This window comes from Convolutriloba macropyga, chromosome 2 (assembly GCF_964194025.1).
Source record: "Convolutriloba macropyga chromosome 2, txConMacr16.3, whole genome shotgun sequence".
In the NCBI taxonomy this organism is placed as follows: domain Eukaryota; kingdom Metazoa; phylum Xenacoelomorpha; order Acoela; family Convolutidae; genus Convolutriloba; species Convolutriloba macropyga.
Window position 1 is genome coordinate 16,918,144 of NC_134469.1, and position 17,049 is coordinate 16,935,192.

Here is a 17,049-nt window from a genome sequence, read left to right on the forward strand (position 1 = left end):
ATCGGTTCCGAATAATTAATAACTCAACAAACGCAAAACAAATATTAAAGATAAAGAGCGCCCCCAAATTATAAAAGATATCTTAATGTAAGATAGAAAGCAGTGGAATTTTTGTTTTCTGTGAAGTTAAAAAATCTTGTTTTCACTCTTACAATGCAGTCATAGCGTAAGGGAGTGAAGACTTCGATTACAGCATATATATTTATTCCATCAGTTTAAAGCTATCAATTGATGATTATTGTTTTCTGTAGGGAAAAAAGTAGTCCCGATATAGTCTTGAAAATGTGCTCAGGAGCTAACCGCCTGCGACTGACCACATTGAAATAATGCCTGATCACTGACTCCAGATCCATAACAGAGATGGTAAACATTTGCTGGTACTGTTGAGTAATGTCATGGCACTTTCTGCATTTTCATTTCATTTACGTAACTTAGCCTAAAAAGGTGTTGCAGTCCAAAAATTGTAGATATTGTTTTTTCAGCATCTGGTACATTTTTCTATATTTTATGCCATACAGTGGTTAAATATTCCATCGAAACTCACAATATTTTGTCACAATGTCGGTCATAATAAAAGCAGAAGGCAAGAAGGTTCAGAAAGTTCTAATTTATTCGAATAATTTTGTGCTAGCATAATGTGAGAAAATGCCTTGACATTGGGAATAGTTTACTCGTAAATCCATGTGTTTCGTGGGTACGGTTTCTATAATAGCACGACTGGGTTAAAAATGATTGGAAGTCTACCTCTACGACATCATAATTCAATCACTTCAGTTTACTTCATTTTTGTATGTTAATGTGGTCCAATACAAATTGAATGATCTACTACAAAGAACTAGCATCAATTAACGTATGATATGAGAACAAGCAAGACCACGCAGAGGGCAAGAAGATGAGAACAAGCAAGTACTACCCCACGCCTCATATTTTATTTTGATCTAAGTCATCTCATAAAACTCTTTTTACAGAGGATAAGCTTGACATGCAGCGTGCATGTTCCATGCATTGGCAACCAGCTTTGACTGTTTAGTTCTCTACAATATTTTGCTCAAAAAATCAACTACCCCACGCCTCATATTTTATTTTCTTGCACCCAGAGTAAATATATCTCTCGAATAGCTCAATCTGAGCCCTATAAATATCTAATAACAGAGATTCTCTTAATTTTTTTTTTGAAATTTTATAAGTTTCGCCATAAAGAAACATTTCTGCGTGGTCTATCACAAAAAAGAATCAAACACAACGTTTATACACCTCTCTTTTACACCCACATACATCCATATAGATACATAGAAGTTTAGTAGTATAACATTTGTTAACTGCAGTGTTGTTGTTCTTGTTGTTGTTTAAGTCTGATTGACATAGAGCAAATAATTGCGATAGCAACAAGGGTGGTGGAAAAGCTCACTGGATTGAAACATCAGATGTATTAGTCATCTTCAGTACTAGTAACCATAAGAATAGTGGTAGTACAAGAACCCTAGTCTAGCCCTAGCAGGTGAAAACACTTCAATTTATGACCAAATCCCACGTTCACGTTCTCTAAATAAGTAAAACTTTGTGTCAAGCAAATTTTTCACAAAAAGGACCAACACGTATACAATAATAGTTTCAAACTCGGTTCGAGAGCAATTAATAATGATTTCTAAAAAACTGTTGCATTATGTCGCATTACATATGCGGGAAACGATTTCTCGCATAAATATATCATTGTCAATCCCATTTTATGTTAACAAAATTAAGATCGTCAAAGTTCCGACAACAATTAACAGGATATCTCAAATTTAACTGGTTTCCACTATGTAATAAAAAGAGTTTATTAAACTATTTTTGTATTTACAGCATGTAAAAGTGTAGAAATTGTGAGACCGTTTTGGCTAGACTAAGGTGAGTATTGGTAAGTTTTCCGTTGGCTTTTTACTACAAGCTTAACTTGAGCGATAGAATTTGGACTCCGCAACAATCACCCATTGCAGAAAACAATCAAAACGAAGTCGAGACGAGACGACTCTTCACCTCCAAACGACCGACCATAGTGGAGAACTTCACTTGATATAATTCTTATCAGAGCCAAAAGACTTTCAAAAAATCTCGCTTATGAGATCGCCGTATTTGGCAAAAATGTACATGAGGAACCAGCCGAGAATCATTCCTGCGCTCTGCAGAACCAGCATCTTGACACTCGGGGGTCTGTCATCGTCATGACCATGCTCATTTCCTGACTTCTTGTTGGATGGCGCATGCTGTGCCTGTTAATACACAACTACAACTTATAATAGAAATAGATACATCAGCTGATGTACAAAGACGTTTGTACACAAAAATTAAGTTCAGAACACAACATAGCTCAATAACTTTACACGAATTCCTTTCAAACGACTGGCAGGGTGGGGGGGGGGGGGGGTGGGTGGGTGATTGAGGTTAACGGGTTGTCCAAATTTTTGGGTAGTTCGCAGCCCTTTATATCCTCAAGAGGGATTCAGAAGCTTATTTGTCTCCTGACTTTTTATTTTGAGACTTTCATTATCTTTGTACCATTGCGATGGGTTGGGGCATTGCGAACTTTGGAATCCATGAAAACACAGGACTGTTCCATAAATAATAAAATAATTAGAAGTCCAGAAGACCGACGACTAATTTAAAGTCGGAAACGAAAGGTTGAATTTAAGAAATATGAAAGCCGAGAAGTTTCTTGCTATTTAGGGCTATAAAGAATTGTTCAAAACTGTTCTTCTCTTTGCAAGCGAGCAAACAGAGCGCTTGAAAAAATGTCATACCTTCCAATTAATTTTCGAGAAAATGGCTTCTTTAGAAGTGTACACGAACTACAGAAGAATTTAGGTACGTAAAAACACGCCAAAATGAACACTCATCTTTCAGTATTGAACGAAGACAGCCGTACCGCAATATAACTTGATTCGTTAATCTCACGGTTTAGAGTAAAAAATATGCGTTGATAATGAGATGTTGAATTAGTTACAGTCATCACTATCTATTATAGCGCATAATTGTATGTACTACTAATGTGAGGAAATAAGCTAAGCATTAGCTCTTACTGCTCGAGCTATATCGCTAAGCATTTAGCCGCCGCGCTCAGCTGAGCTTGTTGTTGTTGGCGGCTATTCCTCTGCTGCTGGGCTTGAATCGCCAGCCAGTGGATTGAATCCTCGCAGAGTTGGAAAAAGTGCTTCTACTACAAATTCACTGCTTTTTATAGTGGTGGTTTATACTTTTTGCCAGCTGGCATAGTCTGATTGGTTGATTCAGTATGTCGACATTGACTACAGCAATAGCACAGTAGGATTGCATCAGATAGCACTAAAAATGATTGAGTTGTTTTGTTTTGTATGTAGCACTGCTACAACGGGCTCCGCAAACAGCTCTTAAATTATAACTCAAGCAATATTTAGCTCTACGACAAACAGTGACAGCTAAACCACCCGAAACTTGATTCGACTAAGGAAAACAAATCATATTTATTTGTTGAATAATTTTGAGACCTGTGGCTTTGATTTGAAGGTGACCTCTGTTGAGTGGGGGTGTCCCTTTTCAGGGTGGTGGTTGTTAGAAAGCTTTTGGGAGTGAACGGTCTTTGGACTGGGCTGACTAGTTCCAGTCACATCATTCTCCTCCTCCTCTGGCTCCTCTTTGGCAGCTTCTGTCATCTCTGGCATCTGAAATAACACCAAAATAAAACTAACTCTACACAAAATTTAGGAAAAAATTTAGCGGTAGGATCAGCAAATATTTGATTGCAATTTCGAGTTTGGCTTTTCAGTCATCCGAGCAGAGCTTCAAATATCAATAATTAAAGTCAATGTTCTTGATGTTATCAGATAATTCAATGATTCAGGTTGTTTGTGATTCAAGTATACCTTATTCATGGTTTCGCCCATCTGTAATACATATGGCAATCAGAATCGACTATTTATGACCGGTTAACTTTATTGAACTTAAAACCAACTTAATGGAAAATTTTATGATTTTTGTAGTTGCAACACTCCAGATTCATTTGGCTGCTAGCAACTTCATGCCAGTCGCCCTTTTTGTGCTCAAGTTTGGCAAAGTGGTCGCTCCACTTTTTCACGTAGAGAAGCAACAGTGGAATAATTGAAGAGCTCCACAGAAACTAAATCGACCCTGGACACAGACGACTTTTTCGTTTCTTAAGGGACATTAAGGCGCGAAAAATCAGCAAAAGCTTTATAATGATTAAAAAAACTCTGAAATTCCCTACGTTCAATCTCTCCGAGAGAATTTATTAGGACTTCCCTAATTTTCAAAAGCTCCGAAGAGGAGCCCTTATTGGAGATATTATTTGAGTTTTTTGGTGATCTTTTTTTCCAAATTTGTTCACTTTCAAAGCTAAGTGCAACATATTTTGTGTTCATGTAATAGGATAGTGGACAACCAAATAACCTTTTTTTGAACTCCTAAAGCTCGGAAGAGACGATTTTCCACGGAACCGTAGTATTTTATTGACAACTATTTTTTTTGCAATTTTTTCATTAGAGATGTATTTCAAATATTAACTCTTACAGTAAAAAAATTCCGATGTGCTCACTGCTCATAACTTGATTTTAACTATTTCCGGAGTATAGAGAAAACTAAAATTTCTGACATTTCGATCAAAACTTTTGTTTTCCTTATTTATTTTTTCACACCAATGCGAACCATTTTGCGCATCTTAGTTACATGACCATAGAATTCATTATGCTCACTGCACACCAAATTGGTTGTCACCGACTCAAGGTAAAAATGAGGTAAAAAGTTTCAAATTTGATAAGAAAGATCGACCATTCCCTCAACAAGATATCAAATATATCTTAGCATCATTCAAAACATTTCGATTTTGAAGTCAATTTAAAAATCGGAATGTAAGAAACATAAATAAACGAAAATATAAACGTCGGAAAAATTGCTCTCAAATGACAGGCCGCGCAATTTAATTCAGGGCCTGTAGCCTAGATAAATTTTTCTTTATGGGTGCAAAAACATCAGCCGAAGGTAGGATTCAACCCCCCCCCCCGACCTCCAGAAACCAATTCCGTCAACTCAACGGAGTTATTAATCACTCAGCTATCAGGCTTTATCAACAAGTCTACAACAATCGGTTTTGTTTGAACAACAAACTTTATTTCAAAGATAGCAATTGAAATCACAGAAAAGCGCAAAACGGTCAAGCAAACGATTTGCATAAAAAAGACACACTCTTTTACAGTAATTGTCTCTCAGTCGAGAGCAATTAAAAATAAAGCGGATGCTGAAAAAAAATGGTCGAACTTTTATTTAATTTTCTGCTGCGTTTTCTCAAACCAGATAAACAGCTTATCTTATCTACTTTAATGGTGGTCATTGCTCAGTTCTGTTCGAAAACAGGTTTTCACCGTTCCCGAGCTGAAAATTGCAAAACCGCAATTTCAAACTTTGATGAAAACTTTTTTAGAACTAAAAAAATTGTTTAACCGATTCATCTAATGGGTAACAGAGATGCTGGCAGCGTTCCCGAGCTGAAAATTGCGAAACCGCAATTTCAAACTTTTGATGAAAACTTTCATTTTTTAGAAATAAAAAAATGTTTAACCGGTTCATCTAATGGGTAACAGAGATGCTGGCAGCTTATGCCCGAGAAGTCTGATGATATGCCTGAGAAAAATGTTGTTTCCGTAGCACAACGAAAAAATTGAACTGGATTCTAGTCAGCAGTAGCTCGGCTTCGATTTTTGGAAGATTTAACAATATGCTATCATAATGATGTTTTATCTAGTTCAAGCAAAATTAAAATCACTGATATGTTCTCCTGGGCACGGAACCTTGACGGAATTGAATGTGTCGAAATGAAAACTTGTCAATTTTTTCAAGTTCATCTTGGATGCAAACTCTTGAATAATAGATCGAGGTTTGCGTTATTGAGCTGCTCTTCAGTTAGCGCATTATTGTCGCTTATGAGATCATGCCTCTTTCGTATGCAAAGTCATCAGAGAGCCTGTGATGCAAAGTCATGATAGAGTCGGTGAAATTTTTTCACGGGATAACATATACACGCTTACGAACTGCGCATGATTAAAAGAAAACTAACATTATATAGCTGGTAATTTGAACTTAAAAACTCTTTTCCACTCAATTTGCGCTACACTAATGAACAGAATTTTCCCGTATATTAATTTCAATTTCCCTCAATTTATCCTAAATCAAATCTAAGTCATAGTCAATTAAAGTTACGACAGATGTGCTTGTATCCTCTCTAAATGAACCGGATAGTTCTATTAAGTGAACTGAATGTTCAAAACCGCCAAATATTGGTGGCACATGAAACGATTGAGATCTTATTAAACAGCATAAGCTGCATATAGATAACTGTTTAAAGCATCTAAAAAAGTACAACTTTTTGAACTATTAGACAACAACGATACTTTTCGCCAATGCATTTACGTTTGAGTGCACGCTTCAACTTTGTAGTTTTTAAACATGTATTTACGATTTACTTGAGTAACTTAAAGCATCTGACAATCAAGTATCTTTAATCAAATGCAAATATATGTTCTTGTGTAATTGCAGCACATACTATATTATGATGACATTACAAGACAATTGTTTGAGTTTCGCAAGAAATGAGTCAATTTCCGAAAATCGATTAATTACGTACAAATAAAGAACATACCCGGCAGATTAACGCAAAACAGTCGCCAAGGATTTCCATAACCCTTATTGGGATTAAAAGAGCAGAAAAAACTGAAATTGATTGTCGTGCAAAAGAAACATGATTGTGCTACAAGTGCCAGCCATTTTGACAGGAAGCAAAAATCAGATAATATATAAGAAAACGGCAGATAAAAACACTAAAAAAACAACAGATAATTAACCAAAAATATTCAAATATAAGCAATAGTCTCATACATCCTCAATATAATGGTTTCCGTTTTACATGAAAGCGTTTCATTAACTTGAAAAATGTTATGTCGAGCCAAAGAGTGACTACTCAAAGTTTGTCTCTGTACTTAGATAATATAAAAGAAAGCAGTTGAAAGAGCTAAAAACTACTTTCTTGGCACTCATATAAAGCACAAGGGGGAAAAATAAGTATTCAGAAATTAAAAGATGAATTCCTAATTAATTCATCTAAATGATGTATAACAAGTCGATTGCCAAAAATGTCAAAAGAAAGGTACTCTGAACAAAATAAAGTTCCGTCGGCCCAATTGCCATCGAACTGTTGGCAGGCGCGCAAAATCATTTTAGCCAGCTCAAATAAGAGTGGGGACACACAAATGAGATATGAGGTTATTTTAAGTTTGATAGCCGCCGCTGACGCGCTTGATGCACATCGTGATTGAAACAGAAAAGGAGATATATTGACTTTTTTCTGTTTTTTTTAATGTCAAAAAAAGTTCTAATTTGGCGTGAGGTTTCAGTTGGATTCTAAAACTAAAATTGATTCAGCTTCGAAACTGAAAGCTAATAAGCTTAATACCAATGTCAGCTAGCAAACACTAATGAACTTTGATAATCTAATGCACTTAATGACCGGGCTTTATCGGTTTATCCCGTCTCTTTTGATTTTGCTCATTTGACAATGACCCCGTTCGCCACATTGCGTAATTCAATGCGTGAAAAAATTTGAAGTCCATTCAGTTGAAACAGTGAAGTAAGTCAGAAGTCAAACGTGAAAATCGAGACTTATATAAAAGGAAAAACGTAAAAAAGTAAAGCGAACAAAAAAAACATAGCAGGACAAGTTCAAAGAAATGTATTAATTGATGGACTGCAAATCATCTACTCCGCTTTAGAAGGCAAATGAGAGCTGTTAGTAATAAGACGAAAGCAATAAAACAACACCAGAACAACAAAAACGAACAAGACTTAAAAATTCATTTTTTTTGAAAAGACGGGATCAACATCAAAAAACAACTGCTATGAACTCAAACTGCCTAATTTAAATCTCTATTTCTCACTAGCTACCTGTCATTAAATGTCGATGAGTCCACACTAATAATACTGAATGATCAGACAAAAATTACAAAAACCGCAAAAAGAAACTCGCTGAAACTTTTTTGAAGACACTTGTTATAAAAGTCACAGAACGCAACAGCTACTGAAGAATACAATTACTTCAACTAATCGACTCCTCAATGACCACCGTTGAGACCCGTCATCAATGAGATAAAGTGATAAGACAGCAGTAAGTAAAACAAATACTAGCAAAACTAAAAAAAATCATTAAAAGTTAAAAAACAACAAGCGTATACGTCACAAAAAGCAAAAGCTATGAACTGAAATGACCTGCTTTAATTAGGACTTTTTGGCAGCCAATGAGACCTGTCAATAAAGAGACTAAGAGTTAAAACCACAAAGTTGAAAAGAAAAACTCGAAAAATTCTATTGTTATTATTGAAAACAATTAGTGTCAAAGTTATAGAAAGCACTAGCTTTGAACATTAACGATTAAATCGAAAAACTTAAACTCTATTAGCAGCATCAGAGACCTGTCCCCAATGAGATTAAGCGCTAGGACATCAAAAAGTACAATAAATCCCTGCAGATTAAAAATTCACTCAAAATTTTTGAGAAAAAGTAGTGTCAAAGTCATGAAAACCACTAGCTATTAAATCAAGCCATTAATTAGTTTCTTGTATGCCTCATTAGACTCCAATCAGACCTGTCGTTGATGATACTAAGTGATAATACAACAATTTTAAAAAGGGGCAAAAGCTAAATTTCACTAATATATGACAACCAATAGCGATAATGTCATAAAAAGTTTTAGCTGCCCCTTAATGAATTCAAGCAAAGTCAAATAAGCACCATTAGAACACATGTACCGTCTTAAAAGCACTACAGGAGAGGAAACTCTGAAAACAAGTCAAATTGACGAACCTGATAAAAAAAATCCATCTCAAAAACCGCCAAATTGTTCAAACACCAATATCTCACTCCACTATAAAGGTAATTTAAAAAGTCACGCCTCAAAGCTACTCGACTTTTCGCTCCCTTTTTTTATTTCAGTGTGACTAAAATCACTAATCTAATTTGACTTCTCACTGACGTGAAAAAACCGAAAAAAGCGTAAACTTATCTGAAAAACATAGCCGGCAGATTGCCGGAATAGCTGAAAAAAATAGACCTGCGTGCCGTATAACAGAGATAGAAACAGAGAAAGATCTAAATTGAAAAAGATTGACGTCTCTCAAAAAACTAGGTCAAAAAACATTCAGCGATAAATTAAAACTTGTTAAAATTCATCTCGCAGAAGCATCTCATTAGGGACCTTTACTGTACATATGAGTTCCTTTGACCTTAAAAACAAATTCAAATTAAACTTAAACATAGCCAGCAGATTGCCGGAATTTGACTCTTGAAACATAGCCGGCAGATTGCCGGAATAGCTGAAAAAGAATAGACCTGCATGCCGTATAACAGAGATAGAAACAGAGAAAGATCTAAATTGAAAAAATTGACGTCTCTCAAGAAGCTAGGTCAAAAAACATTCAGCGATAAATTAAAACGTGTTAAAATTCATCTCGCAGTAGCCTCTCATTAGGGACCTTTACTGTACATATGAGTTCCTTTGACCTTAAAAACAAATTCAAATTAAACTTAAGTTTTAAAGTGCAAAAGTCATTTTATTGAGTGAAGCAAGTCACGTATGCTCAAAACCTAATCACGCAAAAAAAACTTTTGCTGAAGAGTGAGAAATGACGTCATGCGCGCAAACGCCGTTACTGAGTGGAAGAAAGTCATTCAGAAAAATTGACTTCAGCTTTGCTGTGTGAACGAATGTTAAACGAAAAAAAGCGTCAGACGAAACAAAAAACATAGCCGGTAGAACACCGAAAACAAACGACTCGAATCGTCGTGCATTATAATCTCTAACCTAACCTTACCGAAATCAGAACATCAAAATAGACAAGAGAAAAAAACAAAAGTTGCCCAACAAACCACATTAAAGTGTTTTAAAAATGTCGACAATTTTTATAGGTGCGGGGGGAGCTAGGTGGGTGAGTGGGTAGGTGGGGTAAGTTGAAGGGGGTGCGGGGGCGATGGGGGGTAGGTAGGTGTTGGGGGGGGGGGTAGGTAGGTGGTGGGGGGGGGGGTTGTGCGGTGTAGTTTAGATAATTAGGAATTAGGGTTCACTTATATAGGAACAAAAAATCTCAAAGACCTCTTCACCTTGAACATTACCAGCAATTCCTAATTACTATACATTACAAACGAAGCTACTGTTAAAGTCCAATGTTCGAAAACAGAAGTCAACAATCAAAAACGGAGGTAAATGCTCGAACAGAAAGAAGTCAAAATTCAAGTCATGAACAAATTTGCTTTCTGCTAAAAAAAAAAACCTGTAGAATCTAAATACTCCTCTTCGAGTCGTAAAAACTAAGAGCACCGCAATATAGCTACGCTCAGCTTACAGCTTCGCAGCTATAAAAAGACAGCGCACCAACACAATTCAAATTCTTTGAATTGTAAAAAGGAGAGCGCCTACATAATAGCCGTTGAGGGGCTGACGGCAGCTATTAAAATGATACAAATTCTGTCAAACTTTTAATTTGACTCTTTAATTTTTCAAAAAAAGCAACTTGAGTTGAGCTGCGTACAATTCCGAACGACAGAATTATTTATATCACGCCAAACTCATGAACTCTAGGACGTAAACGTAAGAAACAACACTACAATATTTGCTTCCAACATTGTTCGCGAGCATCAAAAAGTTAACGATAAATTTTTTTGCTAGCTCAGTCTTTAGACAGCCAATTATTCCAATGAGATTGGTAATGAAAACCACCAGGTATATTATTTTTTCCGAAAGTAGAGTAGACACGTATGTACCCGTTTTAGAACCAAAACTGAGTTATAACACATTAAATTAAACGTTTAGTTTGTGAAAGCTGGTAGGGACCAATATAGTGGTCGTACAAAATTATTTAACAAAATTTCAGATTTTTCCGAAAGTCAAGACTTCGTTTTTTGAAATTTTAAATCACTAAAAGTGATGTAGTTGCCTTCACTGAAAGAAATTCCCAGACGCAAAAGGAACTCATTAAACTGTACCACGTCAATTTAGGCATACCAGTTGACTTGCTGCTCCTTTATATCTGACTTTTCAGAACCCAACAAACAGCTATCAGATTACCGAAATAGCTGCGAAAAAGACTTTCATGATGTAGAATATAGATAGCAACAGATAAAGAATTGAGTTGATGCAGTCGCCAACTTTTAAAGACTAAACGTATTCAAACTCAAAAACTCGTTTCAAAAAAATCTAATTCGTTTTCTTTACTAATGATCATTAAATGGGAGTTCTATTTGATCTCAATGACCGTAATAAAGGAATAAGTCATTTAGAGAGCGAAGAAAATCACCGACAATTAATTTAGGAAATGACACTCCCATAACAGTAGTCAAAGAACAGTGAAATAGCGTCATGAAAAGATCACAAAAATTGCTCTTGATGTTTGCGGCATCAAAAATGTAGAACGAGAACGAACGTCAGACGTTAAAACAAAAACCAAGATCATTGCAAAATAGCTACGCTCAGCTAACTTCTGCGCAGCTTTAACAAAACGAGTTGAACAGATATTAACATAACCGACTACCATCGAATGAATGGCCCTTTAACGGCATTTAAAAAATTTAATAGCAATATTAAATTTCTCTAAGGATGATCTTCCCAGAGAAAGATTTGAGTAGATTGAATCGAATGCCTTTGAAAGAGGACAGAGCATCGCCCTTCTAAAGACAGATATAACGTTAGGATGTTACAATTTTAAAAACATACCCGGCAGATTGCCGGAAAATAGCCGCCGTTGCTACCCATAACTCTATTGGGATTGAAAGAAAAGAAAATATCAACAAAAATTGATTTTTGTATAAAAAATTTTTTAAGTGCGATTTATTTTGATGTCATTTCGTAATTGAATAAACTCCAGTGAGAAGCTACAGGGTCTAGTATCAATACCAATAAGCATTATAGATAGTAACTAAAACTTACGAGAACAAAGTTAAAGTACCGGGCATCTAAAAATGGGCTTTATGGGTTTATCCCGTTTCTATTTCTGACTTTGATTTTTTATACTGACTCTCTTCATTTTGAATTGCTTTGCTGAGCAACTGCTGTTTAAAAGGACTTTGAGCAGAATGGCAAATGAGTGAAACTAGCCTAGAGAAGTCAAAAAGATTTCACGCAAAATGTCGAAAAAGCGGAAAAATGGGTAAAGCGAAAAAAAAGTTCGACGAAAAAACATAGCAGGACAAGTCCTGACGCACAATTCAAAGCATTTTTATTGACTAAACAGAAAACTAGACCAAGAACGGACTATGAATGGATTGGAAAAACAATTTAGAAAAAAATCCTATCCAAAAAATCGAAAAAACAGTAAAAATCAAAGTGAAATTGCCGCATGTGAACAAAAAACCACTAGCGAGAAATCGAATTTTGTTCAAAAACCGTTTTCTCACTCTACTTTAAATTTAGAGCGAAAAAATTTCACGCCGCAAAACCACTCGCTTTTTCGCTCCACTTCCTGTTTCGGCGTGACCAAAATCACTACTCCAATTTGACTTCAAAAATCATGAAAATGTGTGAACAGATCTTAAAAAAACATAGCCGGAAGAATTCCGGAAACGACTCGAAGTGAAAATCCATTCAAACGCCATCCAACAGTCATCAAACAAAACGTGCCTTCACTAATTTATGATTATCTTGAAACAAAGTCATGAAACAAAAAAGTAAAAGCAATAAAATCAAATCTGTTAAAATATGATAAAAAATCTGATCAAATTTTGTTATGAATTGAGATCCCGAAAAAACATGAAAATGTGTGAAAAGATCTTTAAAAAAAGACAGCGCCCCAATACAATTCAAATTCTTTGAATTGTAAAAAAATAGGAGCGCTATAATAGCCGGCTGAGAAGATGAGGGCGGCTATTAAAAAAGACTACTTATCAATAAAAGTTTAAATTAGTTCTGTTAACATTACATGACATTTCTAATTCGCACTTTTTCTCCCATCACAGAATGGATGAAAATCACCGACAATTGGTATGAGCTACGTTTCTTTCTTACAGCTTGGCATTTTTTCTTGAATTAAAAAAACTTTCGAATTCGGCGCATTTTCTTTCCCAATTCCTATCTAGTTTATCGGCCACATCACAAAAAAAGTCTCCTGAAGTAGAAAACCGATAGTTAAATATACTTGCGATTACAATATTCTGTAATTTTTATTAGTTTCTAATCGATTTCCTTAAAGTTTGTATTTCACGTTTTTTCATCGGAGTATCTAATTTCATAAACGAAAAATTCTCTTTCTGGGTGTAACTTGCTAAATGATTTCGAATTAGATTTATGCAGTAATTGTGAACGTTTAACTGAAAGTTGAAGCTTTGGAAAATTTAACTGAGGTTAAGCACCAGTCGAAATATTTTCCAATTTTTAAATTTATCTTCAAAAAGGCATTAGTTGTTTAGATGTTTTGAAGTAGCAGCTTGTCTGAGATGAATAATGTTATTACGCAGAATTCATTTCCAAGATTCTAGTTGAAGAGTTGAAAATATAAGTAGCAAAATTCAGTAAACAGCAATGCATAAAACATGTTGAAGAAACCATGATTAACAGGTGTAAAGACCAGCAGCAAAAAAAATGTCAGCTGAGTTGACGCGCATATTTACGGTAGATCAGCTCAATCTCAGATCATTAAATTTATACCAGCACTATTATCATTTACACAACAGTGACGCACGCAACTTGAATCAGTCAGTGCTATTGACTTGATTGAAACATTTTTTAAAAACCAAATACATACCATGTCCACCAGAGAAATATAGAGAAACATTCCGCCAGCAAGACCAAATATCCATCCGCTCGCCTCAGCCAGTTCCCCCAGCAGTATGCCGATAGCGAGGCCAATGAAGCAACTGAGAGCAGAGAGGAAGTTGTAGAAGAGGGCCTGTTTCCACGTCATGCCAGCGTTGAGGAGAATGGCAAAGTCTCCCAGTTCATGTGGGAGTTCCTCACAGATCACAGCCACTGAGGTACTCATCCCAGCAACTGTACTCGTCACAAAAGCAGCTCCTATAAAATACAAAATACCTTTTCTTTCCTCTCTCTTTACCACCTTCGCTGTTCTGTCTCATGTTGACAGGCATAAAAGCTTGACAATTTTGCATTATACGTATTTGTTGGATTCTCTCAAAAACTGTCCCAAATTCGGTCACAGGCATAAAAACTTGACAATTTTGCATTATACGTATTTGTTGGATTCTCTCAAAAACTGTCCCAAATTCGGTCACAAAATATACAATATCACCCTTTTTTACCATATCCAGAGGTTATAAAATGGCCAGCAGATTGCCGAAATAGCTGCGTAACCTTCGCGATGTAATATATAGTATAGTAACAGATATAGAATTGAGTTTGAGTTATTGACGCAACGAGTTATCTTTTTTAACACCTAAAAAGTTTCGAAAATTTTTGGGACTAAGCTCAAATCGGTATTTTATTCTGGCTACAATGCTTTATAAAACATAAACAGATTAACATCGGACGAATTGCTTTCGAACGAATGCCGGGGCGATGTCATTTAAGGGGGGGTACAGGTTACAGATACTTCTATTGGTACAAAAACTTCCGACAAGGATGAAATTCTAACCTGCGAACTGACATTAACAACTAAGTTACACGTACTATGTTCGTTAATCCATCATAATCGCTTTAAATTTAGCAACAGACTATTTCTGAATGAGAGCAATTTCAAACATAACCGACTAAACGTCGGAAGATTAGAATTGCTCTCGAACGACTAGTGGGAGCTCTAATCAATTGCAGCCTGCTTCAGTCGGGGGGGGGGGGGGTGAGGGAGGGAGGGAAGCCTATATGGGACTAAGAAAATCAATAGTGGGCTTTAAATAACCACATTAGAGGTTAAAATATACCACTACTAATATTTAAAGTGAAAAATGGCACTAGTTTCGGCGCACTTTTCATTTGACTTTTAGTATTAAATTGCCGCCAATTGAGTTCAGCTGCTTGAAATTGTGATTTAGAGAGAATTTTGGATCGCGCAAAACGCAAAAAGTCAAGGGCACAAAAGTCAATCGATAAGTCAAAACCGTCAAGCAAAAAATTTTGCATAAAAAAGACACACACGTTTACAATAATTGCTATGAACTTCGTTCAAGAGCAATTAATCGCTCAAAGAATGCAAAGACAATCGCGAAGTCACTCGAGAAGTGAAAGTGGCAGAAGGAAACAGTCAAGATTTTGCATTGAAAACTTTGCATAAAGACAGACACGTTTAAAATAATTGCCTCAAATTTTGTTTGAGAGTAATTAGAGGAAGCGTGCCTAAAAAAAAGCCTTTGAGAGGCTGACTCCGGCTATTAAACATAACCGACTAACGTCGGGCGACTAACTCTCAAACGACTGGCGAGCGGTTGGCTTAGCCAGTAGTTAGCTACGGCTTAAGGAGGTTAGCTGTAACTTAATTGAAGGGGGCGAGCATGGGGGGAGGGGTTCCAACTATAAGAAACGCACTTTACCCCATAAATTTGTCTCTTGGAGAGTTTCGGTGAATCGCGCACAGAGAATAGTGAGCAGCAAGGCTCTAAGAGAACTTAATGCTCTCCGGGCTTCACATGTTTAATTCATTTTTGAGGACAAAAAATCAAATAGGACCAAAAAACGGTCAGACGAAAAGTTGGCCGTACAAAAAATCACACTAGGAAAGTACAGCAGCATTATTACAATTAAATTTATAACTGCCACCAAATTCGTTTGTGAGCAATTAGAAACGCCAGACCACGAAACCAAATAAAAACCAAGAGTAAGGTAATACAACTATGCTCAGGTTACAGCTTTTCAGCTATTGATTAAAAACTTGTTAACGAGCAATCAATCTATTAATATTAAATTATCTTTGGTTCATGGTGCGATACGTGGTGTTCTCTTACCGATGGCTAGACCGTCGATGAAGTTATGAATTCCATCCCCGAATATCACCATCCAAGCGACAGTCGCTGAAACAGAACAAATGAATTATTCTTACCGCAAAGGACCACTCATTCTCCCTTTTTATTATTGAAGCATTAGAAGCCAAGCAATACAGCAACGGGAAAATGTTGAATTTATATACAACATTAATACCCCCATAGTACCATTGAGAGGACACTATTTGGTACATGTCGGTACTTCACATCAAAACTCGGCCATATCTTGCCTTGATTTATTTCCTTTCGTATAATCTTTTGATTTTAAGTTTACAGCAAAAAAATAAGCTGCACATTTTACATTTCTTGTCCCAAATTGTGCCCCAACAAGAATAGGTTCATGGGTTGGGGATCGACTCAAATAGGCAATTGACTCAAAAAGGCCGATTCTTTTCCATTTTTGCCTTTCTTTCACCCTCTGTCATATCTAGGAGAGTAAAAATCTCTTTGTTCTCTATTCGGGCGGTACCAAAAAAGCATGAACTTGCTTACTTAACGTCCACCTTGGTGCTTTTTATTTCATTGATTTATAAAAAAATTGTTATTTATTTAGCATTGAGGAAATTAAATTATTATTATTCACATTAAAGATTACAAAAGTTAATGCATGCCAATAAAAGCCTTTTCACCTTAGAGGCGTAATTTAAGGCGCATGCAAATCGAACTATGACCATTATGTCCTCTAAGAAAGAAAAAATAATTCACCAACTGAAAATGTGATTAAGCTCCGCTGTGTTTGTTAGAAAACACAATGGAATGAGCGATACATTTGTGACGCAGACAGTTAAACTGTCGTTTTCACATAATTCACCTTTTTAACAGTTAAACATCACATGATTACAACTTTTAGTAGCTTATTACAAGCCCCGAATACATTACAGTCCAGTATAAATTATTAATTGCAGAGTATAAGTACATTTATTAAATCTACCTTATAATTATTTGGACATATCATCCTTTTAAAGTAGGTGAGAACCCAGTTAAACAAGCACACGAATTGTTTGCGATCTTCGTGTTTCTATTTAAGCTTAAAAGATGTTGCAATAATTGGCAGTGTTTTCTTCAGTA

General features: G+C 35.9%; 1 protein-coding gene across 3 annotated transcripts in view; it reads right to left on the reverse strand.

The window, feature by feature from the left end:
• Positions 1 to 1,842: 1,842 nt before the first annotated feature.
• LOC142357315 (metal cation symporter ZIP14-like) overlaps positions 1,843 to 17,049 on the reverse strand; it is a 339,525-nt gene continuing 324,318 nt past the window's right edge. The window contains exons 11-15 of one of the 3 annotated variants that reach the window (XM_075408967.1): positions 15,946 to 16,011; positions 13,800 to 14,068; positions 3,876 to 3,896; positions 3,501 to 3,674; positions 1,843 to 2,249 (exon numbers count right to left, since the gene is read on the reverse strand). In XM_075408967.1, the coding sequence (XP_075265082.1) occupies positions 2,082 to 2,249; positions 3,501 to 3,674; positions 3,876 to 3,896; positions 13,800 to 14,068; positions 15,946 to 16,011 (698 nt within the window). In that variant the 3' untranslated portion in view covers positions 1,843 to 2,081. The remainder of the gene's footprint in view (positions 2,250 to 3,500; positions 3,675 to 3,875; positions 3,897 to 13,799; positions 14,069 to 15,945; positions 16,012 to 17,049) is intronic. The other 2 variants (XM_075408981.1, XM_075408975.1) reach the window with 2 other exon arrangements.